Source organism: Pseudozyma hubeiensis (genome assembly GCF_000403515.1).
Source record: "Pseudozyma hubeiensis SY62 DNA, scaffold: PHS24, whole genome shotgun sequence".
In the NCBI taxonomy this organism is placed as follows: Eukaryota; Fungi; Basidiomycota; class Ustilaginomycetes; order Ustilaginales; family Ustilaginaceae; genus Pseudozyma; species Pseudozyma hubeiensis.
Genome location: NW_012133806.1, coordinates 1 through 23,692, shown reverse-complemented (window position 1 = coordinate 23,692; position 23,692 = coordinate 1). Strand labels below are relative to the sequence as shown.

The following is a 23,692-nucleotide window of genomic DNA, read 5'->3' as shown; positions in this document are numbered from 1 at the left end:
TGATATCCATCAATACCGCCTGACCGAACCCTCCGCACCAGCCACAACCGTCCTGCCCTCCCTATCCAACCCAATCCAACTCGTCGGGTCGCAATCCCACCCCGCATACTCGTGCACCACCCTCGGCGCCCTCACCCTCGCTTCCTCTCCATCCACCTGCATGTCCACCTCACCCTCGACCGCAGCTCGGTACGGCAACCCATCCTGCGTAGCCACCAGCACCTCGTGCGCGTTGTTCGGCGAAGTGGTGAGACGGATGCTGTTGATCTCGGCGTTGTTGCGTCTCCACGTCGTCAACAAACCTTTGGACGCGGCTGTTGGTTTGGAATCGTCCTGCGAAGAAGACACGTTTCGAACGTCCCACACGCTGACGATGCCATTCGTGGTGCCGGTGACAACCGTGTTACCCATGACATCGATCGCCGTCACTCCCGCGCTCGTCTCCTGCGTCCACAGATCCGTTGCTGTCGGCGCCTCCCCCGGCGGAAAACTAAACTTGCTTACCGTCAGAGTCGCCGTCGCCGTCCTCAAATCCATCATCTGCCAAACACCACTAGCCAGCCCCGTCACAAACGCACTCTGCTCCTCCTCCTGTCGATCCAGCGCCAGACACTGCACTGCAGAGTACCTCTCACTCCCCATCAACCGGATCTGCTTCGGCGCCGCAACGTCCCACAATCGGATCGAACCGTCCGCACCCGCCGTCAGCACGTTCTTGCCCCTACCCAGGATTCCCGCGGTCAAAACGGCTCGCTTGTGACCTTGAAGCGTGCGCGGGTTGTCACCCGTGAAGGGGTCCCAGATGCGAACGGTGAGATCGCTCGATGTAGACAGAACGACTCGGTTGGAAGGGAAGAACTTGACGAAGCGCACGTCTCCAACGTGACCTTTCAGGCACGTCTTCTTGGTCTGTCGCGCTTTGGCGGAGTTGACGGCGAGTCGGACGCGCGCTTCGATGTCCCACTTGCGCTCTTCCGGATCGGGAGATTCGCCGGTGAGGATGTGCTGCTCTTCCGGAGTGAGGGAGGAGATGGCCAGGTTCCGCGCTTCGGAAGCGTCAAATTCCGAGGCTAGGCGACCGGTGTACAGCGACCCTTCTGCTCCACCGGCTACAAAGAGATCGAGCTCGTCTTCTGCGGTGCCGAGAGAGACGTCAAAGGCATCGATGGTGGGGTGGTTTGTGTAGTTGTCGTTCACCTTGGACGTTCCTACGGTAGGGAGAAACTTGGTGACGGTTCTGCGAGGGAAACGCACCTGCACCCCCGAGTCTAGCTCGATCTCGGGCTGAAGGGTTCTCGCCGATCGTTTGTCGCCGCTGCCGCTGCTCTCGGTTTGGGATCTGGACTCCTGCGTCAACTGAAGGTCGAGCCACGACCCTTGCACCCGGTTGATCTGCAACCCGTTGGCAGGACCGCCGGACAGGTCGACTTGACCGATCTTGACACCACCCTGAGTGTCGACGTTGCTCCCATCGTCTTTGGTCTGTATCAGCTGCAACTTGGCGTGGACGCTGGATGATGGCGCATTGGAAGAGTAGTACGAGAGCCACGCTTTCTCGGCTGCGATGGTGGAGGATGAGACGTCTGAGAACACCTCGGCGTAGTTAGGCTGCACTGAGATGTACGGTAGCGCCGCCATCGTGTGAAAGGTGTGTTGCGAGAGTAGAAGAGCGACGTTGAGGGAGAGGGTGAAATGAACTTTCTTAGAGCGAGGATGGTGGAGCCAAAGGGGAGAGAGAGCTGAGCATGTCGGAGAAAGCTTCTCAACGCCGCGTCAGTGCGCGGCGCAGCGCCTTTTCTTTTTACCGGATCTCGGACAAATTGGCTGCAAAGTGGAGTTAGTCCGTGCGACCTGAGACCTCACGTTCTTCTCAACCTACAACACACATTACAACTCTCGATCACACTTCAATCAGAGCATGGCGTAGGACTGCATCATACCATCAGCGGTAGCATGCAAGACTGATTGCTCAGTACTTGATTGAAGGCGGCTCCCTACCGGTGAGACTTGGGCCCCTTGTACGCCAACACAACAACGTCTCCCTCCCTCCTCGCATCCTCGTGCTTCGGCGTATTCCAATACCTCGCCACCTCTCTGTACCCTTTCAAGCTGAGAAGATTCTTGAGCGTTCTCGTATGTCCCGGCCTTCTCGTGCCCTCCTTCAGCAAACTCTCAAAAACCACCAGATGACTCGGCCACGAATGTCGCCACCCCTTGTCCCACGCATGATGGTCTCCTTCCCGCCTCGGCTCGGGTGACGGCGGATAGTCCGTGTCGACGTTGTACGGGAAACGATCGACGAGGTACTTGATCGGATCGTGGTAGAAAAAGTCGCTCTGATCCCAATATTTCGTCACCTTTTGCGAAGCGATCATTGCGGAGGGGGGCGGTGGTGGCGGACATTGCACGAACCAGCTTCGTTGGACGAGCTGCGCGTCGTGCAAGTGTGTCGCCCATGGGGTTGAGTGGCACGGCATGAGGAAGCCGAGGTTGTGGATGCGCCCGATACCCGGACCAAATTCGGCCTCGTCTGCAGATGATGAGGGCGTGAGCTGCTGCTGACGGTAGATCCTGCCAAGCTCGTAGGGGACTTGCTCTTGAGCGACAGAGTGGATCGAAGTGAGATAGATGGCTGCTATTGCTTGCAAGGTCAGCAGCAACGCTCGCAGCCAGAGTGGCAGGAGATTGAGTGTCCGCCACAGCTGCTTGACAGGGCTGGCTTGTCGTTGAAGCAGCATCGTTGCAGGTGTGCGAGACGCTGCGCTGGCATACGACTCTGCCAAACCCGTTGCGGCTAGGATCGTAAGAGCGGGCAGCAGAGGCTGAAGGAACCTAAACTCTTTGTGTCCGAGCAGAGAGTAGACGGCTACTGTAACGCAGACGAGTCTCGCCAGCGACTTCTTCACATCTGCACCTATACCTCGCCTACTACTCGTTTGGAAAGCGTGTATCAATCCAAACAGCGTCGCCGGCAACCAAAGCGTGCACAGCACCGGAACGCCTTGACTGATATACCAGTGCCAGGGGTTGGCACCGTAAAAGATGCTGAGGTTGGCAACGACATTCTTGTGTACGAACGAGACGAGGCTGAGCGCAGGCAAGAGTCGCCCACCCTTGGGTGCCTGGTTGGCTGTGTAGTCGTAAGCGGTATCGACCACGAGGGCGATGCCCATGGCTGCAAGGCCGATGGTCGCAAGCGTGCTGACGAGACTGCTAGCTTCGCCGACGAGCTCGAGAAATGGAATCAGCGAGCCTTCCTGCACGTCAGCATTGTCTTGTTTCCTTCGACGTTGGTTCGCGTCGGTATCTTGTCGAAGAGATCGCACCTGCCTGACCAGCATCTCGATAGCCAAATACACCCACAGAACGCCGTTCGTCGGGCGCAACAAGCACGCCATGGCCGCCAGCACCACGCTCTTTCGCAGCGCACGATCGTACACCGTCCTCGATACCTGTTTTGCGTCCAAGTCCACGTCATCCTGCGACTGCACCTCCCGCGGAGCCATCTGCCGCCATTCGCATCCCGGTCCCTGCAACTGCACCAGTTGGTCTCGCTCGTCCTTTGTCGAAAACGTCCCCACATCATATCTGCGGGACATGAACGGCACAAAAGGCCAGTAGAACAACGCTGCCGCTGTGATCGCTGCCTCTGTCGTATTGCTGAACGTCCTCGTCGCCGTGTACAGACCATACAGATTCGTCACACCGACAAGCGCAGCGAACCACGCAACCACAGGTCCGCCGATCCGTTGCCCGAGTCGGAAAGTGTACCAATCGCCGATCGCTGCGACGACCGCTTGTTGCAGCCGAGGAAACAGCGCAAGGAGGTACGACTTGTCCAGTCCGGTGAGCTTGAGTAGGGCGTAGCCGGGCACGAATAGGAGCGGGTGCAAGATGGATCGAACGGGACCATTGAGCAGGTTCTGCAGCGCGGCGGTGATGTACGATGCATCGTGAGGTGCGGTGTGGCTGGAAGACCACTCCCAGCTTTTGAAGCCGTATCCGAAGACGAAACGGTGAGCGATCTCGGTGGTCTGATAGTGCTCGTCTGGTTGGAAGAATGTCCGTGTGGCGAGAGCGTTCAGGAGACGAAATGCTAGGGAAAAGTAGAGGAGTGAGGCAAGGTTGACCGGAGACGGTGACTTTTGCGTCTTGGCAGAAGCCAAGGGCGTTGGTGACGGTGCCGGCGTCTGTGAATCCCCCGGGGCTGCCTTCGATCGTGGGCGAGCACGAAGCTCCATGTTTCTTTGTGACGAACCAACGGAATCAATGATGTATGGTTGCACGTCAATAAGAAAGTGGAGCAAGAACGAAAAGCGTTTCAGGGTCTCATCCCTCCACGCATCAGTGTTGGTCTGCACGTCCCACACGACTTGTGACGCGACATCGAAACCAAGTCTGCAGCATCGAACACCTATCTCACGCTCACGCTGATGTTCTCACACTCACGCACAATGCCTCCCGAATCTCGTTCGCCGCTGTAAAGTCACATTGCACTCTGACAGAGCAGCCGCTACGCCCTTCTCCTTCTAATGTAATCCCTAACGGGCTCATTGCCCGCTTCGTCGACAAAGAACCTCCTCTTTTCCTCGTCCTGCCAAACGAGCACGCCCAACTGCTTGGAATAGTTCCTCACCTCTTCAAAGTCAAATTGACTCGTAAAGTCGGTGAAGAGCGAACCCATATTCTGCTGCACTCGATTCTTCTCCCTCTCCCACAACCTGATCTGATCCGACACGGTCACGGGAAGCAAGGGATCGTTTCGATGCATCTGGACGTGCGCGTGATGCGTCAGGTACGTGATGATCTGCTCCGCCGTGATGCCGTTCGCCAGCGCCGATTTGACTGAATCTCGCGTGATGGATCCGACGACGAGGTTGGGGAACCTCGCCTTGATTGTGACGAAGAGCGAGAGCACCGCCACTCGAAGTGGATTGGACGTGTAGGCGTACAGACGGTAGTTGGTCTCGAGGATGATGTAGCCCCGCTCTTCCTGCTCGGTTCCATTGCTCGAGAGCAGCGGTACGGCCGCCGACGACGTGAGAGTGGTCGCGAGGCGTGTGGGGTAAAAACGTCGACTGGACGCCTTGCGCTGGTAGACGAGGCCGTAGTCGCGGAAATCCTCGAGCATGTGCAGCTGCGTTTCTGGAAGCTCTTCCGTCGAGTAATCCCTGCCGAGCTCCAAGCTTCCAAGCATGAAGAGGAAGGCGAGCACCTCCACCAGATCCATGTTCCGCTCCTCTGCCATGTCGAGGTATTGCAGCAGCAGATCCCACAGCTGCGTGTTAACGTCTTCGAGCAAGAATTGGAATCCGCGACTGGTGATGTTGAGACCTCCATTTGACCCCGAGGCCGATCTGGGCTGCATGAGGTTGCTTCTGCGAAGCAGGTACAGAACCGGTTCTCTCGGAGTACTCGAATTGTCGCTGCCGACCATGTAATGCAGAATTGTCTCCCACTTTGTGCGTGCATACTGATCCAGGAACGCGACATCCACCGCGTTCTTGTCCTCGGTATCGCAAGGCACGCCGAAAGATCTATGCTTCCCTCCGCCCGTCAACGCCCTGCGCATGCCTTCTGTAAACACTGCGTTGAGCAGCAAAATCTGTTTGCCCGCTGTTGTCTTGAGCTGAACCACCGACAGACGGGAAAGCTTGTCGACAGCCGTATCGAAGTCGCCCTTCGCTTCCCTCTTGATCCATGCCAAAAAGTCATCTGCTGCAAGAGGTACGTCGAGGAAGAGCATGTGCATGATGAGCTGGCGCGCCATCATGGGCAACAATCGAAAGATGGCGAGGCATGACGCTGGTTTCTCGTACAGACGGATGAGCACCGATCGTGGTTGCCGGTCCAAAAAGTCGTCGATGGTCTCTGCACCGATGCCGGCGGCTCTCGAGTGCTCAGATATTGAGATGGCGGTGTTGGAACCTCCTTTGGCTGTGGATGTGATACCCTGGCCTGGCCCTGGTGTGTGTCGCTGGCTTGCCATGGTACTGTTTTGGCCAGACTAGTGGAGCACGAGAAGCACGCACGAGCGTAGGATGAGATCGCGCTCAGTACTGCATCTGCCTTGCTGTGCTTTGTACGCCGGTGCTGAAGGGCTGGCGGTAGGAATGAGGAGGAGCAGGAGGAGCGGCAATGCAAGGAGGACAAGAACGAGTTGGCTGCTGCGCAATCAATCATTCGTCAGTTCCTCCACACGACAGCACGCGACAAATCCGATTTCCGAGGCGGGGCGAGCGTGGTCGATCATTGATTGAGCTTGCAACGTCCGCAAGAACATTGGTTTGAAAGTCTCAATCAAAATTTGAAAGGGTCCTCCTTTCGTCTTTGAAGCCAGAAGAAAAATTTGGGTGACACAACGAGATTCGTGACAACTTCCCCTACTTCTTCCATCACTCCTCCAACATCATCATTCGATCGGCGAAAGCAGCTTCGCCACCATGGCAGCATTCAGCACCACCGACGAGGCTGTCCTCACTGCCCCTCTCGAGCTCAATCCTCTTGCCCAGTCAGCCACTGCTTCCTCCTCGGGTCGCCCCATCTATTACATCTACGACGTCGTTTCCACAGCGGCAAAGATCCGCACCGGTCGCTTCAAGCGAGTAGCTCTGCAGTTTCCCGACGAAGCACTCATCGACTCCGTTCCAGTCTACTGGGCACTCAAGAGCGAGGTTCGAAAGATCTACTCCCATGACGCTGCTGGCTCAGATGCTGCTTCGGCTTCCACATCGACCTCGGCGTTGGGCTCCAGTACCGGCTTGCCTGAATTTTACATTCTCGCGGACACAAGCTATGGAGGATGCTGTGTAGACGAAGTAGCCGCAAAACACGTCGATGCGGACTTGGTGGTGCATTACGGTCACGCTTGTCTCTCTGCCACTGCGAGGATGCCCGTCATCTACGTCTTTACCAAGCAACCTCTCGCGGATGTTGCGGCTGCTGCTTCGGGCTTGGCGCAAGAAGCAAGTCAGCATATCTCCAGTCAAGTCGAAGAGGATAACGTCAAAGCTTTGGTGTTGACCTACGATGTGTCGTGGGACCACGTGGTAGACGATGTTTACCACGCAACACAAAAGGCGCTAAAGGGCAAAAGTGTTGATCTGCCCCTTGTCAGGACACACGTCGACGTTAGAAGGAACTACCAGGACAAGCTCGTCAACGGAAAGTCTTCAGCTTCCAGCGCGGCCAAGCAAGCAGATTGTTGTGGTGCTTCTCGAGACTCGTGTTGCGGTGGAGCAGAACAGATCTTGTCCTCTTGCTGCAATGGAGGTGGCTGTTCGTCTCAAGATGCAGCGACGTGCTGTACTGGGGCTGCGGCGACAGCACCTTCACCATCATCAATAGGACCGCCTCCTTCCACGACATCGACCATCAACGATATCGCCTCTTCACAATCATCACAACCACTCGGACCTTCCCGCATGGTCACCCTTCCACCCGGCGTCACCCTCTCACAATGTGCCTACCTCTACCTCGGCCCCGAATCTCTCTCCCTCACCAACCTCCTCCTCACACTCGGCGCCTCGACGCCTCTCATCTCGTACAACCCGCTCACCTCCACCTCTCGCGTCGAAACCGGCTCCACCAACCGTCTGCTCATGAAGCGGTACGCCTCGGTGCTCAAAGCGCGCGATGCCTCGGTCGTCGGCCTCCTCGTCGGCACCCTCGGCGTGCACTCCTACCTCCCTCTCCTCAAGTACCTCCGCCAACTACTCACCGGCAAGAAGTCCGGTCGCAAAGTATACACCATCTCCGTAGGCAAACTCAACCCGGCCAAGTTGGCCAACTTCCAAGAGATCGACGTATTCGTCCTAGTCGCCTGCCCGGAGAACACGTTGGTGGACAGCAAGGAGTTTTACAAACCCATCGTCACACCGTTTGAGATGGAGTTGGCCGTCAAGGCAGCAGAGAGGCAGCAGGCGGGTGAGGAAGGTGTGGATTGGAGTGGAAGGTATGTCTTGGATCTGGAACGATTGGTTCCGGAGGAGTTCAAGAGTGAGGGTGGCGATTTGGAAGCAAAGATGGATGGTATGAAAGTCGAAGAGAGTGGAAATGTCAATGAAGTTGACGGCGACGACGACGACGACGATGACGATGATCAACCACACTTCTCCCTCATCAGTGGAACCTACGTTCACAGGCGAAAGTTCAACACCAAACCCACCACTCCCGCTCTTCCCTCCAGCGAAGATGTCCACCTGCAACTCACCACCAAGCCAACCGGCACTGGCAACCAAGATCGAGTGGTGATCCGTAATCCAACCACCGGCGAGCTCACCACTGTTCTCGAAACCGCTTCCATCGCTCACCTCAACAAGCGCGGCTGGAAAGGACTGGAGCAGCGCTTGGGCATGGACGAACCAAGCGTACTCGAAGAGGGTAGGGAGGGTATTGCGAAAGGATACAAGGACGCTGGTGGACAAGGCGAGATCATGTAGCTTCACTACTAAGACATTTTCAATCACATCCTTCACACACCACCATCAGCCTCAAACAAGCAGGAATGAAAAAAACAAGAACGATTATACGGATACCCGTGTCGACGAAACAAATGCTAATGAGACTCCTCACTCACCGCTCAAATTCCACCATCACCACCACCCTCCAACAACCCAACCAATAACCACGAAGCACCCGCAGCCACGCCACCTACAGCGAGCGTCGACACCGCACCATACGCATATCCCTTCACCCCACCCTCTCCACCCGTAACCCTCTGTTTCACCACACCGAACACCAACAGAATCACACCCGTGATGATCACCGACAGCAGCAGAGCCCTGCCCGCATCCTGCACGAACACGTACGGAAGCAGAGGGATGATGCCACCGATAAAGTAGCTCAGACCGATGGTGAGCGCCGAGATGTAGAGACGCGATGTGCTGACGGGCTCGAGGCCTTCGCCCAGCTTGAGCAGGAACGGCGTGAGACCTGCTTGGTCGAGATCTGCTTCGGGGAGGAGCTGCTGCGATTCCTCATCCGTGGAAGTGACGCGCTTGCGTGTAGCGACGACCGAAGACGACGAAGGCAGAGGAATGTAGCCGAACAGTTTGCGCCCGGCTGCATTCGATGTGCGGTTTTGCTGGATGGCAGCCATCTGTTCTGCCTGTCGACGCGCCTGTTCCTTGGCAGTCAACTCAGCCGCAATCTGAGCAGAGGTGTCCGGTGCAATACCATATCCCTTCAGAATATCGTGCACCTGACGCTGGACTTCAGTTCCACACGACCTCTCCACCCTCTGCTGTGTCGACTTGAGGTTGTACGCGAAATGGCTCATTTCAGCCTGAGCCGACAAAAATCCACCGATGCCCATCGAGATGGCACCCGAAACAAGCTCCGCCAATCCAGCCAGCACAACGAGCCTGGTCGAACCCGTCGAAGACAGACCGGCAGTGAGCGCGAACGGCACCGTCAAACCATCGCTCAGACCGACGATGCAGTCACGTGCAAAATCAGGATCGATCAAGGTTCGTTCGTCGGCGGAAACGACGTCTCGGCAGCAGACAAAGGTGGGATCGTGCTGTTCGGTGGCAGGACATTCGTGGGCTGCGCTAAGCGTGGAAGCGGAAGACGAGGCGGTGGTCGCTAGGTAGCTATCGGAGGCGTTGTTGGAGGTGGTCGACCAGAGGAGAGGAGTGGATTCGGTCTTGGAGGTGGTCTTGGGAGGCAGCTTGACCGAAGCGCCTTGGGAAGAGGAGGCACAGCTGCAGTTGGCACATCCACCACCTGCGCCAGATTTCTTGGTTGAGGAGCAGGCCATCTTTGACGGCGTTGCCAGTGCGAGGTTGCAAAAGTAGGTTGAGTTGGAGGAGTGAGGAGAGGCACGCTGTCGGGAATGCAGCTCGCTATATATCACAGTCGAGCGGAGCAGGTCCGACCCCTGCGGGAAAGAGACAGACAGCGTTAGCTCTGCAGGACGCTGGAATGTTCAGGTGAGGAGGAAGCGCCGATAGCCAATGATGCGCAGTGCATTACAGATTCGCGAACCGTCGGGACAAGGTCCGTGGCACACATGTCACACAAATTGCGCTGGGCTTCTGTTGCCAAAAGAAGAAGACAAGCTGGCCGACGATCTTCTCGCATGCGCTGAGTTAGCCGAACTGAGCTTTGTTTCTTGGGTTGATAAGACTTTTTGGTTTCTGGAGTGATAAAATCACCAAATGGCGACACTTGGTCGATGAGCCAATCAAAGCCATGCTATTGCAAATCTATCCACCGAGCATTCGAACTTGAGAGAAATATAACCAGAACTAACCCGCGGCCTAACATATCTTTGTTTCAAATCGGTGTAACATCGTTGAAATATCGAGGCGTGCACAGAAGAACGAGAAGGCATGCAACGCGCGACGCGTTAAGGTGGGTGAAACCGCACCGAGAAAAAAGAATGGGCGAAAGGGTCCGAGTCCGAGACAAGAGTGACAGACAGCGCCGTCACGGTTGACAGACTCCACTTCTGATGAGGCGGCGAAGATGCACTTCTCAAAGTCTCAGCATCCAGTCACAGGACACGCTCGACTCAGCCTGACGAGTCTTCCTTTCATCACTGTACCATTCTCTTTGCATCGCATCTCTTCATCGGCATCCTCCGACTCTTCTCCTTCCAGCTAGCCAAAGGACGAGGTTGGCAAAAGAGCCGTATCCACTTTGACTCTCCTTTGCTCCTATCTTATTTCGGAACGTGGACCGACGGCACCGCACCACATCGGTGCTGATTGACACGACCTTTATCGCCTTCCGAATGTTCTGATCAATTCAGCTACCAACGACGTCTTTCTCATCGGCTGCTGCGAGCCAAGTTCTCACGCCATCGAGATCATGCAGGTCGAGGCACCTAACATGGCCGCGTCGTCCTCGCCCCTTTCATCGCTCTCGTCGCTCGTTCCCTCGTCAGTCCCCTCGATCGAGCCTGCACCTGCAGTTGCTGGCAGCCGAGCCAAGTTTACCTACTCGCGCAAATCATTGGCATCCGAACAAGACGACCAGGCGCGCGGTGCTCAGGAATCGTCCTCCTCTTCCTCGCAGCCTGCATCTCCTTCAGATAACCTGTTCGACTCGCCCATGCGTTCGTACGGTCGCAGCAACGCGTCTCTGCGCGCCGATCACGGAGCCAGCGACGCGATCGTCACTTCAGAGAGCTCGCCTGCTACCACGGTCCCCGCCGCCAACTCGGCTATCAAGATCGGTCCCTCCTCTCTCTTCCGTCGCGTCGACTCACAGCCATCCCAACACAGCGACGATGACCATCACGACGATCCACATCCACAAAGCCCGACAGCTTCGCCTGCCGTCAACCGCACAAAGAAATTCAACCTCGGCATGGCGAGGGCCATCTTTGACTCGGACTCGGACAACGACGCTGACGACAGCAATCAAAGGTCCAACGCCACGCAAAGAGTGCGACCTGACAACAACGAGCACGGCGACGATGATGCCATCATCGCACGCATCCGTGCTCAAGCTGTACGGGAAGCAGAATCGGATCCGTTCACCGGCTCATTGTCATCGGTCCCTCCATCCAGCTCCCAGGCGCAATCGTCGTTGCATCGCTCATCGCTCGGTTCAGCTGACGAGCAGATGGCTGATGACGACCAAGATGGCAGCATCACCATCACCCGTCGTCGCGGCGCAAAGGTCTCCGCCATGAAGGCAAGAGGCGGCCAGGCTAAGCATTCCAAGTTTACCTCCTCGTCAGATAAGGAAGCCAGCGCTATCTCGGACGACGACGACGACCATGTCCGATCGCACAAGCCGCGCACATTCAAGCTGGTCAGCTCCGCCTCATCGACCTCAGCCACTCCAGCCGACCAGGACGATGTCCATGACGCGACCGACACGACCGCACCGTCCCGTCGCCAAGTCATGGACGCGCTCGCTGCCAGGGCGAGGAAAGCACACGGTGAGGCAGAGGCAGAGAACGACGCAAACACGCAGGCGGATCCCCTCCTCGACGCCTTTTTTGGTGGTACGAGCCCAGGCCGAATCCCGTCTCGTTCCCCGTCCCTCGACATCCAGGAGAGCGATAAGGATGAGCACAACGACGCAATGCCAGCATTCATGGCTGCACCTGGTACAAACGCCACGGCAAAATCCAAGCCGAAGAAGAAAAAACAGGCACCCAAGGAGCGAGACATTCTCAGCGATCTCGAGGACGACTCTGAACGTGCCCACGCAAAGGCAGCCTCCAAGCGTGCAGCTGCAACAAAGGAAAAGGCGCCTCCCAAAGTCAAACCTCTTAGCAAAAAGGAGATCGAGACCATGCACCGCCAGACCGCTCGCATCGCTCGTGAAAACAGAACACGGCTGGCGCCTACTCATCAGAAGAAGACCTTCGGTCTCAACGCCCTGCTCAGCAAGATCCGCACCACCGAAACCATCCGTGGTACCGGTGTAGCCGCTGTCACGAATGATGCCGCGGACAGTGCTTCCAGCGAAGCGGCTCAGTCTTCGTCGCAGATCCCTTCGGGCCAATCCAGGAGCCAGCACGCTTCCGATCCGATCGAGTCCGACCCCATTCCCGAGCGTTCCAGCCCTCGTCCAAACTATTCCAGTAGCCCTGTGGTCCCCATGTCTAGGCAGCAGGAGCGCAAACTCGGCCTCGACCAGAGCACCAGCAGCGCCAACTTTCTCCAGAATGGTGCTGCCGGTCGAGTCGCCGGTCTAGCCACCAAGCAAGATCAGCAACCTCTGCAGTCGCACCACCTTCTCGTGACGGACGACGAAGACGATCTGCAATTGCCAGACCTTGCATCCATCGTCAAGCAGAGCAGGGATCAACAAGACGCGGACAAGGAGGCAGCTCGCAAGAAGCAGCAACTGAGAGACATGAAGCTGCGCCTTCTCGAGAAGGCACGTCAGCAGCCATCGACTGCAGACTCGAAGCAGGCCGCCGCAGCATTAGACTCTCTTTCGAAGGCAGGCGCTGTCAAGATCGACGAAGAGGACGATCTCGAAGTGTATCAACCTGGATCCGTTCTGGCCGCAAAGCACAACTTGCCAGCGACCCCGGGCAAGAAGCGACCCACTGATCTGCTCTACCGCGAAATTGGCGTTCGTCCGGGAAAGACGCCTCCCTCTCGCAAGTCGTATGCTGGTACCAACGCCAACGGTTCGCCCAGCACCACGCTCCACAAAGTTGATGACGTCGAGAACGCCGACGATCAAGACGACCTCGTTGTGACTGACAGCCAATTGCGTAGCGCTGGCAAGAGCCTCTTCATCGCCACCGACAAAGCCGCAGGAGAGGTCCCCACCACGCAAGCGCACGCAGCCTCGACGCAAGCCCCTCGAGACGAGACGACCGCGCATGCTTCGTCCACCCAAGCAGGTGGTCGTGCCGGCCCTCCAAAGATGACGCAAGCGCAACTCAATGCGACGCTGATGCGCAAGATGCAGTCGCAGAGCCTCAAAGCGCGTTCTCAGAACGGAGGCAAGAGCGCAAATGGAAAGAAGGCAATCGCACCCGATGCAAACAGGCATACTCGTTCAGCGGCTCCTGATGTCGAAGCCATGCTACAACGATTGGGTGATGCAGCAAATGGAGAGGAGCAAGCATCCGGCCTCAACGAGGGTGGCGAAGCGGACGACGACGAGGACGATCCCGATTACATCATGCCACCAGCACGTCACGCTGAGTCGGTCATCGGCAGTCAGATCGGCAGCGACGTCGACATGGGCAGTGCGAGCGAAATCGAGCCTGCTGATGACGAGCAAGACTTCATCGACATGGGCAGCGCCGACGAGGATGACGAGAACCAGATCGTCGATGATGCCGGGATTCGTGACGCGATCGAAGATGCCGACGATGATAGCGAAAAGGAGAACGCTCCTCCGCCCGCCAGCCAACAATCGCAGCGTTCGAATGCGTCGCCCAGCCTTAGCCGCAGCCTGCTGCCTAGTCGTGCTGTCATGGATGACGATGAGGACGAGATGCCTGCAGCACGACCGAATGCGAGGAGAGCGAGACGCAGCGCCTTGGCGGACGATGACGACGGTGATGACGAGGCAGACGAGAATTCCCTCCGACCTGGTCCCTTCGACAGCAGCCGCAGCGTCATTCAAACAGGCAGCACGGGACAGAGTCAAGGCCTCACGAGGGTTCCGCTTGGTGACATCTCAAGCCAATCGATCGATCAAAGCATGCCCTTCTCTCGTTCCAACACTTCCTCACCGGCCGTCCAGCATGCTCAACCTCCAGGCGTGGCTGCTGCTGTTCGTCGTGATCCTCTCGTAATCCTGCCCAGCACAGGACAGGTTGAAGACGAATCCTTCCGTACAGACGATATCCCCTCGCAGGCCGGCGACCTTGGACGTTTCTTCGAATCTACCATGCCGCCTCCCGCCACCAGGTCAGCCTTTGCTGCCACGCAAGCTCCCAAGGACTTCTGGGATCAGACACAGACCCAAACGCAGCAGACGCAGAGCCAGAGTCAGCTGCCGTCTTCGATCCGTCCGCCTCAAGCAACCAACGAGCGACGAGAGCTCGTTCGCGACGAATCGGCGAACTCAGCGCTCGGTGCCTTCTTCCAGGATACGCAACAGGACGAACTGCGTGGCGAGAGCCTCGACATTTTCGACAACCCCAAGAACGCAGACGGCAAGGCGCACGGTTTCACGCAGTTCTTCTTCGATGGTACGCCTTCTGCCACTGGCGACGGTCAGGGAGCTACGGACGCTTCGAAGGCTGGTCCTAGCGTGTGGGATGCTTCGGCGATGCCGCCGCCAAAGTCGACGGAGGTGGATGCGTTTGCGGCGCTGCGCAAGGCTCAGATGGGCGAGGCGATGGATCTGCTGGATCCGACACCCTCGGTGTTGCCGAGCTTCGACGAGAGTCAAGCGGAGCGAGAGGCGTACGCCCAAGCGCAGTCGAACGGTCAGATGGCCAACAAATCGCCGGAGAAGATGTACATGAACCGCGACGGATTCTTTACACAGACCAAGCCGAGCCAGCAGGTGGGTCTGTGGTCGCAGTACGACACCCAAGGCCTGTCGCAGAGCCAGCAGCAGGGCGCCGGCGGTGCTTCGGGGATGTGGCTGAGTCCGGCTGCGCCGCGAGGATCTGCGCGGAGGGATAGCGAGATCAGCGACGGTGGCGCCGGTCCGATCGCCTCCGTGTTCGATGAAGACAGGGACGAGGATGCGCCCGTTCAGTTGAAGCGGCTGCGTCGCGGTGGGGCACACAATGCGGTCGCACAGGACGCTGATCAGCAGGAGGACGACGTTGAAAGCGAGATCGATGACGAAAATGGTCCGCCGTCGAGTCAACCCGAGCCGAAGACACGGAATGCATTCGACGTCTTGCGACAAGGTCCTCTACAGGTAGCATTCGATGACGAGCCCATCACTAAAGGCAAGAAGCGCAAATCTGCATTCATCGAAGGCGAAGCCGAAGAGTCCGAAGACGAAGAGCTCGGCGGGCAAAAGCGCCAAGATGGAGGTGGACTCAAAGGCGTCTTCGGCGACGACAAAGACAGCGTCTCCGGTGCCGACGAAGATGAAGACGACGAAGACGACGCCGATGCCGCAGATCTACAAGAACTCGTCGATAACGAGCGCGAGCTCGACGAAGCCGAAAAGGACGAAGCAGCCCGCGCCCGTTTCCGCGAGGACATGGAAGCGCGAGACCGCGAAGACCTCGAACTCCACCAGAAAGCCGTCCTGGGTGCGTACCGCAACCGTCGTCGCGGCGCAGGCCTCAACGGCATCGAAGGCTTCCTGGACGAGGACGCAGACGACGAGGAGCTCAAGAGGCGAGCGGCACTCGGATCGCACATGTCGGCTTGGAAGAAGCGCAAGCTGCTCGACGGCACCGAGGACGGCATGGACGCACTCGCTGCGCACGAGGAGGCGCAGGCGTTTGTCAAGAGCTATGCTGCGACGCACGTGGTCGACCACGAGTCGGAGAAGTACGATTTCTTGACGATGGCTGCTGCTGATCGGGACAGTGATGAGGACGAGGACATGGATGGGGAGGAGGAGCGGGATGCGGATGAAGAGGAGGAGGAGGGAGACGGGCTGCAGGAGGATGCGTTTGGTCCTGTGGTCACGAAGCAGCCGCGTAAGATCGGGTATCAGGACGTGGCGAGCATCGTGAGGGAACGCAGGAAGGCGAAGCATCGAAGCGCGTTGGATGACGATGAGGACCAGGAAGAAGAAGAGCAATATCGCCGGAATGGCGATGGATGGGACTCGGACGAAGACGATACTGAAGCTCGATTGGCTAACGCTCTGCACGATCGGATCAAGGGTGTTGGTGCGACTCGGAATGGAGCGATGCAGCCGAGCCTTGTTGCACAGCCCAACCGCCGACCGCAGCTCGGTGTGCAGTACGGCCGTCAGAGCTCTCGCGCCGTCGATACAGCGCTTGACAGCGTCGAGTCGATGGACGTCGACACGCAAGACAACATCCACGAAGCAGCAGCGGACGACATGGACGACGACGACGGTGCAGGCTCCGGCTCGCTCATGGCGCGTCTCCTCAGTCGCCGTCCCGCTCCCCGACCCTCCACCCTACGATCCAGCTCGTCCCTCGCCACCCCGACAGACACCCTCGAAGACGCCGAACCTGAATGGGGCAACGACGCCAACATCGTCCGTGCTCCCAAGCCCACGGCTGGCGGCGGTGGTGCAGGGTCGCAGTCCTCCGCGTCCGCGTCGAAGCTTGCATTCGGAGCAGCAGGAGGGAAGGCGGACAGGTTCAAGACGGGTAAGGAGCGTGGGGTGGGCAAGACGGGGTCGATGCTGCTGTCGAAACAGGGGATCATGAGGAGGGAGAGTGGATTTTCGAGTTCGAGTTCGAGCTCGAGTTTGAGGTGAAAAAATGATTTTTTTGGGAAATGTCTAGAGTTTCTTATTGCATGATGGTGTGTATGTTTGTGTGATGATGATGAGCGGGAATGCTGTGAATGGTGAATGGGCATCAATTGACCCAGACGGTGCGAAAGATACCGAACTGATCCTTCCTCGAGCTGACTCTTTCCATTTGCTGAGGTTCCATCTCGGTGAGAGACGCACCTTGTTCTGCCAACCACTGAAGTGCTAGCGATTGCACCTGATCAATCACGCCATCCGCACCACCTGCACTCGTACAGCTGTCCAACTCGGCCTGCGTCAAGCGCGACAACACCCAACGATCCACACGCATCTCCTTCGGCTGAAGCGAAGCTGGCAACCAGCTATCCTTCTTTTTCGGTGCTGGGATAGTTTCCGGTCGACCGATTCCAATTCGTAGTCGAGAGAGTTTCGGTCCAACCGCTGTTGAGTCTACGGATTTGTTGCGATGTTTTGATGGTGAAGCAGCAAGGGGAGGAGGAGGAGAAGAAGGAGGGATTTCGAGACGATCGAGGATGTCGCGGATACCGTTGTGACCTCTTGCGCTACCAAAGTCTTTTCTCTTGACATGACCGAATGGTAGATCGAGTTCGTCTTGTAGAACTAGTATGTTGTCGGAGATTGGATGTGCTCCTTGATTGCTGTGATCAGAAGTGGCGTGATTGGAACGCTGGAAGGAGGAGAGGAACGCTTTCAGCCCAACACCAGAGAGGTTCATCGGTTGCGAAGGCTTGTACAGCGACACGTCGATCGAGTAGACGGTCTGCGTGGATGGGTCGCGAGAGGTGAAGAAGGTCGGAGAAGACGGGATGAGGAGAGTGAGGGTGGTCGACCATCCTCCCGACCTGTGTTTGGTGAGACGCGATGGTGTGTCGGGTTGAGATCCGTCGAGGTCGACATCCGCGACTCTGCTTGCTCCAGATGACGCGACGGAAAGAGTCGATAGTACGGATTCACACCAATCCGGTCTATCCATCCCGACGAAGCGACCGCTTTCCAATGCGTCCAACCTCGTTGCTTCTAGCTGTTTCCTCACCTCCTTCAGCCTAGCTCTGACCTTTCGATCCTGCTCGATCAACCCGTTGAGCAGTGGATCCAGCACCACCTGTCCGATCGAATGGCGTGTCAACGGATGCGTCGTTGCGTTTCCCACGCCCACCACCACCATCTGACCCTCGACCCGCACCAGTCTCGGAAGACGATGCTTCGGCGCTTCGAGCTCGGCGTGTAGCCTCTCCACCTGTTTTTGCTGACCTTCACCGTATTCTGCCACAAGTCTCGGTATCGGCGGCCTCGAAGTGGAAAACATCGGTCGGTAGAGCAACTCAGCGAGCCTCTGATGGAAGGACAACCCGTGTCGATTAAGATACGCTTGCCTCGCATCCAGCTCCTCTCCAGCACCAGACGCTCGTTCTCCTATCAGTGCTGACGGATCCTCGTGCAGCTTGACTTCCTTGTCCAACGCCTCCCACTCTCTTCTTGGGATGTACGGCGGATTGCTGACGATCAGATCGAACGGACCACCTGCGATCTTGGCGAGTTTGTCCATATCCCGGTCGTCGAAAATATCGGCTTCGACGATGGAGATGTTTGAATCGTCGTTGTTGACTGTGAAGCCGAGCTTTCTCGCGTTCTCAATCGCCAGCTCTACGGCGAGCGGCGACCGATCGCACGCTACAACTTTCCACTTCCCTTCCGGAAGGAGCGATCGAAGTGCGTCCGCGATGAGAATCGCGATGCACCCTGACCCAGTGCAAAGATCCACGATGCGAACGTTCTCCAACTGAGTTGTATTTAGCTTCCTCAAAGCACCGACGACTTCCGTAGCCCAATCTTCCGTCTCTGGCCGTGGCAAAAGTACCGGCGGCCTCACCAGCAGCTCTTGCTTCAAGCCCCCGAACGGCACACTTCCCAGCAAGTACGACAGCGGCACGTTCTCGCGCGTCATTTGCATCACCATCGATATCAGCCGTCGACGAGACTCGCGGTTCAGCACCTGCTTGCCGTCGTCGCTCTGGGACTGACGAGATCGAACGTGCTGTACGGCCCAACGGATCTCGGCTTTGGCCAAGCTGATTGCTTCGAGCTGATCGGCTTTCTTGCGAGGAGGGGTGGAGGTGAGACGGTAGGACTGTTGTCGTCGACGAAGAGATTGGAGGAGCAGATCGTCCGAGGTGAAGAATGTCTGGGATTGTGATGAGGTCGCGGAGGATGAGTGCGATGTTGAGAAGCTGTGTCGATGAAGAGGTTGACTCGTGCGACCCTTGTGTAAGGAAGTGAGACCTGGTCGTAGAGCTGTGGCAGGCAAGCCTCTTTTAGCTGGAAGCGACATGTTGAGACCTCCTCACGGCATCTTTGCCGGCCACAGTTGCCTTGTAAAGACACGCTAGTAGATCGTCAGGATGGTGGTCATAGCTAGGGACACACCAAAAGATCTTCGAGGACCCTGAAAGACGTCTCGGATCAAGGGAAAAAAAGGAAAATCAGCGCCAAAAAAGTGGAGCGGTAAATCTGACATGAAAATGCAAGGCCACGCGAGCTGTCCAGAGCGGGGGAGCGGGGGAGCGGGAAACAAAATAAACAGCTGCCGGCTGACAGGTCTCCGAAAGGGGTCGTCTGCATCGCAATTTCGCCCGCGTGGAACGCGCCGTAAATGACACGAGAAGTGGTCTGTGCAGTTCTTCCGGCATCGGAGAGCATAGCGTCGTCACTATTGGTCGACACGGCTCGAAAATCAAGCCAGGTCCGGCTATACACTCGAAGCCGGCGAGACGTGTGGCTTGCTATCGTCGTACACTCACTGAGGTAAAGAGCTCCCTTCGCTCCGAGGAAAACGTGACCGTTGATGTGGGGGCCGAATAGAAGGCCGGAAATGTGGCCTGCTGACTGAGCTCGTCTGAAACGTATATAGTCCACCTGCCTGTCCTTCCATCATCGTCTGTCCCCGCACTTCCCTTCCTCCTCACATCCCAACACTTTCACGATCCAAAATGGCTCCCACCGCTGCCAACCCCAAAGACTGCCCCGAGTATGATCCCAAGAACATGATCTTCCGACGTCTCGGGCCGTCGGGTCTGCGCGTGTCGCTCTTCTCGCTCGGCGGCTGGCTCACCTACGGCGGCACCGTAAACGCCGACGAGACCAAGCAGATCGTCAAGCTCGCCTTCGAACACGGCATCAACACGTTCGACACCGCCGAGGTGTACTCTGCCGGACAGTGCGAGGTCGACATGGGCAAAGCCGTTCGAGAGCTCAACCTGCGACGCTCCGATCTCGTCCTCATCACCAAGGTGTTCTTCGGTACCGGTGGAAAGGACCCCAACGCACGCGGGCTGAGCAGGAAGCACATCATCGAAGCGGCTAATGCTTCGTTGGAGCGTTCGGGTCTGTCGTACTGGGATGTCATCATGGCTCACCGCCCCGATCCGACGGTTCCGATGGAGGAGATCGTTCGCGGTTTCAACCGCCTGATCGAAAGCGACAAGTGCTTCTACTGGGGCACCTCCGAGTGGTCCGCCCAGCAGATCGAGGAGGCTCATTCCGTCGCCAACAGGCTCAACTTGATCCCTCCCATCGCCGATCAGTGCCAGTACAACATGTTCCACCGTGAACGTCCCGAGAAGGAGTATGATCCGCTCTTCAAGCAGCATTCCTATGGTATGACGATTTGGAGTCCGCTGGCATCGGGTACGTTGACGGGCAAATATAATGACGGCATCCCTAGCGGCTCACGTTTTGACACGAATAAGGGTGTCTTCGACAACACCATCAAAGAGCTCCAGTCTCCCGAGGGTAAAGCCAAGATCGAGAAGGTCAAGAAGCTTACCGAGATCGCCGAGAAGTTGGGCGCCAAGGTGGCCAATCTGGCTCTCGCTTGGTGTGCCAAGAACCCCGTAAGTGCAACCAGCGGATCGATGTTCGAGGAGGAGAAGAAGAAGAAGAAGTTTTGCATCGCTAACATCATATTTCCTACAACTGTTGTTTTTGCAGAGCGTGTCGACGGTCATTCTGGGAGCCTCCAAGCCGGAACAGATCATCGAGAACCTGAAATCGTTGGACTTGATCGAGAGGCTCACGCCCGAAATCATGTCGCAGATCGACGAGGTGTTGGGCAACAAGCCTACGCTGCCTCCTCTGTACGGAAGGTGAATATCCCGTCATCCGCGCTCGCACTCGCTGCTGTAGGAAGCAATTCCAAAACCAAAGTTTTGCTTTTTTCAACAACGAGAGAGCTGTGCTGCTGTGTTGTGTTGAGCAAGAGAGTAGAGATAAAGGCGATTGACATTATGCTTTGCCTTCGCTCTTGCTTCTCTGGCCGCGCAGAGGTCGATCGTCGTTTGCGCCAAATCGAGCTTCGGCAAGGAGCAAGTTGTGAAGCTCACACGGCAAAGAGATGCATGCAGGATTGAGACGGTTCGACACAAGAAGCACAAAAACGCCAGAACAAGATTTCATCCACGTTTGAGCCTGATCATTTATCACCACAACTCCGGAAAGACGCGGAGAAGCCGCTTCCGTGGGCTGGCATCGCTGCACCATCTCCCTTCCCTCAACGGGGGAGAGGGTGAGATCCCTTTTGAGCATGGCGATGCTTGATGTATTCGGCTCCTTCGTCTGGCCGAGGCTCAGTAGCGGCATGGTCCTCCCGAGCTTCTCCGTGGGGGGTCCTTGAATGGCGTTCAAGTCTCAGGGTCTCACACCTTGGCACGAGAACGTGGAGGAGTGGTGTGTGTGTTGCGATTGCTCAGACTCGGAGAAAGGCAACGACTACAGGTGTGGTGTTCCCTAGGCATGTGATAGCAAGCTTAGGTGCTATCTCGTAGTACCGCTGAATCGCATCGTAGTCAAGTCTTTAGGGATTTCTACTGCTCCTTGCTCGCTTCTGTTCCTCAATTGCCGGCGGCAGTACAGGAGTTGCAAGTCTCAGTTGAGCTGGCACTTGTCGAGCGAGGTTCCTGATGACAGCCGCGCGCTCTTCATGCAGACAACAATCTGCACCTTGAACTTCATTTCATCGCCGAGTGTTCGCCAGCCAGTCTGTCTCTCGGACCGATTTCCAATTTTAGCTAAATTTCGCAAATTTCAACAGCGATGCGCAGCTGACCCACACAGATGGGCAGGCGCTTATCTGGCCGAGGCGGGTGAGCTGCCAGGTGACGATGCAAGGACGCCGGGATTGGTTCCTGTTTTGGAAATGCTGCGCTCCCGTGGGGGCTTCCCGAGACAGACAGAAAGAGTGCATATTGGCGGGCTGGAATTGGGTGCCTTCTATCGGCAAGCCCCGCTTTCTCAATTTCCCACTTCCCACCTGCAGTGCGTGAGCAGGAGTGTGCGCTGCGCCGCTCTGTTTAGACGCCCCATTTGGCGTCACGGCTAATTTAGCGTCGATCCTATCTCTGTTGTAGTGTGGTAGATTTGGCCGAGAGCTGACATCGTTTCTAGTTAACCCCCCCCTTTCATCATCCCCTACTGTTCTTCCTTATCCACCGTCTCTGTCGTCGACACTGCCATCTCGTTCTGCACCCTTGTCCATGCCATTCCCAAACACTCTGCACTGATCGCGATCCGTTACGTCGATACACAGACACACCCTGCAAGACATGTCGCACCCGGAGGTCAGCAGGCAGGCGATGCAGCCGAATTCGTTGGTGCTGGTGGCTCCCATGCCTCGCAGACCCATCGCTCTCGTAGCTCGCAGACACCATCATCACTCGTCCTCTAGTTCCCGTTCGCGCTCTTCCAGAACCATCTCGAGCTCAAGCAGCAAGGTTTCGAGCGGACAGCCAGCCGAGGAGGGCAAGGAATCGATCGAGCGCATCACCTCTCCCCAGAGGACCGTAGGTCATCCTTACACTCGCACAAAGACGCCTAGCAATGTCAGCTCGCTATCCAATCCTGCGTCGCCCACAAATGCAAGCGGCTGGCCGATGGGGCTGGGGATCACACCGGTTTCGCCGCCTCCTCGATCTAGGACCGGCTCTCGCGACGATCTGGGCTCGAGGCCGCTTTCCCGTCTTTCGCAGCGAGCATCGTCCATGTCGATCAGCTGCGGTCTGCCTGCCGTCCTTGACAGCACAGCCGTCAGCTCGGTTCTCGAAGCAAAGCCCTCGGCAGACAAGTCGACCCTGGCTGATGAGCCCATGTTGACATCTCCCATCACCTCGCCTATCATGGGCGCTACCTCTGTGTCCAGGGACGTCGAACGCACTCCCACCAAAACCAACGGCGGAGTGCGACACAGCATCCACCGTACCGCCTCCAACCTCTCTGCGCGCTCACTCGGTCAGGATGACGATCAAGAACCGCGCTCCACTCCCACCATCGGTGCCGCCTCTCCGCGACCTCAAGACACCACGCAGTGTCTCACACTCTCGCCCACCTCGCCTTCTCAACAGCGAAGCACCGCCTGCTCGGCCGCGGTCTCGGCTCAACTCGCTTCCACTCTCGCCTCTCCCCCTGAGCCCGTCATGGACGACGAGTTGAAACTCAGCCCACGTCAAGCTTCATCGTCGGCATCGGTCACGCCTTCACCTTGTCTCTCGGAATCGCAGTCTCGCAGTCCCACCGCCAGCCCCTCACCCTGTCCTTCGCCTGCATTCTCCCGTCCCGACCACCTCGAATTGCCCGAGACCAGCAGGAACAGTTCGCATCCACTTCCACCTCTGCCCTCGTCACCCATCCCGCGCAACATGACGAGGAACCCCTTCGAGAGGTACCTCAGCATCCAGAGTGGCACGCATGGATGCACGTTGCAGCAGAGGTTGGGGATGGCCATCAAACAGCAGCAGGGGACCGTGTTGGGTCGCATGGAGTCCGAGTTGGTGGACCAAGAGGGTGGTATGGACATCGAGTGAAGGGGGGG

General features: G+C 57.3%; 7 protein-coding genes across 7 annotated transcripts; 3 read left to right on the top strand and 4 right to left on the bottom strand.

Moving 5' to 3' along the window:
- Positions 1 to 9: 9 nt before the first annotated feature.
- Positions 10 to 1,638, bottom strand: PHSY_002519 (hypothetical protein; the record flags this gene model as incomplete). Its single annotated transcript, XM_012333143.1, has 1 exon — positions 10 to 1,638. One exon carries the CDS (start codon positions 1,636 to 1,638, stop codon positions 10 to 12), a length of 1,629 nt encoding a protein of 542 aa, XP_012188533.1.
- Positions 1,639 to 1,994: 356 nt separating this feature from the next.
- On the bottom strand, positions 1,995 to 5,989 carry PHSY_002518 (hypothetical protein; the record flags this gene model as incomplete). The annotated part of the gene is made up of 2 exons (XM_012333142.1): positions 1,995 to 4,355; positions 4,637 to 5,989. 2 exons carry the CDS (start codon positions 5,987 to 5,989, stop codon positions 1,995 to 1,997), a joined length of 3,714 nt encoding a protein of 1,237 aa, XP_012188532.1.
- A 454-nt stretch (positions 5,990 to 6,443) lies between these two features.
- On the top strand, positions 6,444 to 8,441 carry PHSY_002517 (predicted diphthamide biosynthesis protein; the record flags this gene model as incomplete). The annotated part of the gene is made up of 1 exon (XM_012333141.1): positions 6,444 to 8,441. One exon carries the CDS (start codon positions 6,444 to 6,446, stop codon positions 8,439 to 8,441), a length of 1,998 nt encoding a protein of 665 aa, XP_012188531.1.
- A 140-nt stretch (positions 8,442 to 8,581) lies between these two features.
- PHSY_002516 (membrane fraction protein) lies at positions 8,582 to 9,763 on the bottom strand (the record flags this gene model as incomplete). Its single annotated transcript, XM_012333140.1, has 1 exon — positions 8,582 to 9,763. One exon carries the CDS (start codon positions 9,761 to 9,763, stop codon positions 8,582 to 8,584), a length of 1,182 nt encoding a protein of 393 aa, XP_012188530.1.
- A 196-nt stretch (positions 9,764 to 9,959) lies between these two features.
- PHSY_002515 (hypothetical protein) lies at positions 9,960 to 16,815 on the top strand (the record flags this gene model as incomplete). Its single annotated transcript, XM_012333139.1, has 2 exons — positions 9,960 to 10,002; positions 10,760 to 16,815. The coding sequence occupies 2 exons, from the start codon at positions 9,960 to 9,962 to the stop codon at positions 16,813 to 16,815; spliced, it is 6,099 nt and encodes a 2,032-aa protein (XP_012188529.1).
- Positions 16,816 to 16,918: 103 nt separating this feature from the next.
- On the bottom strand, positions 16,919 to 19,162 carry PHSY_002514 (hypothetical protein; the record flags this gene model as incomplete). The annotated part of the gene is made up of 1 exon (XM_012333138.1): positions 16,919 to 19,162. The coding sequence occupies one exon, from the start codon at positions 19,160 to 19,162 to the stop codon at positions 16,919 to 16,921; it is 2,244 nt and encodes a 747-aa protein (XP_012188528.1).
- A 321-nt stretch (positions 19,163 to 19,483) lies between these two features.
- PHSY_002513 (hypothetical protein) lies at positions 19,484 to 23,684 on the top strand (the record flags this gene model as incomplete). The annotated part of the gene is made up of 4 exons (XM_012333137.1): positions 19,484 to 19,635; positions 19,742 to 20,723; positions 20,821 to 20,975; positions 22,574 to 23,684. The coding sequence occupies 4 exons, from the start codon at positions 19,484 to 19,486 to the stop codon at positions 23,682 to 23,684; spliced, it is 2,400 nt and encodes a 799-aa protein (XP_012188527.1).
- Positions 23,685 to 23,692: the final 8 nt, after the last annotated feature.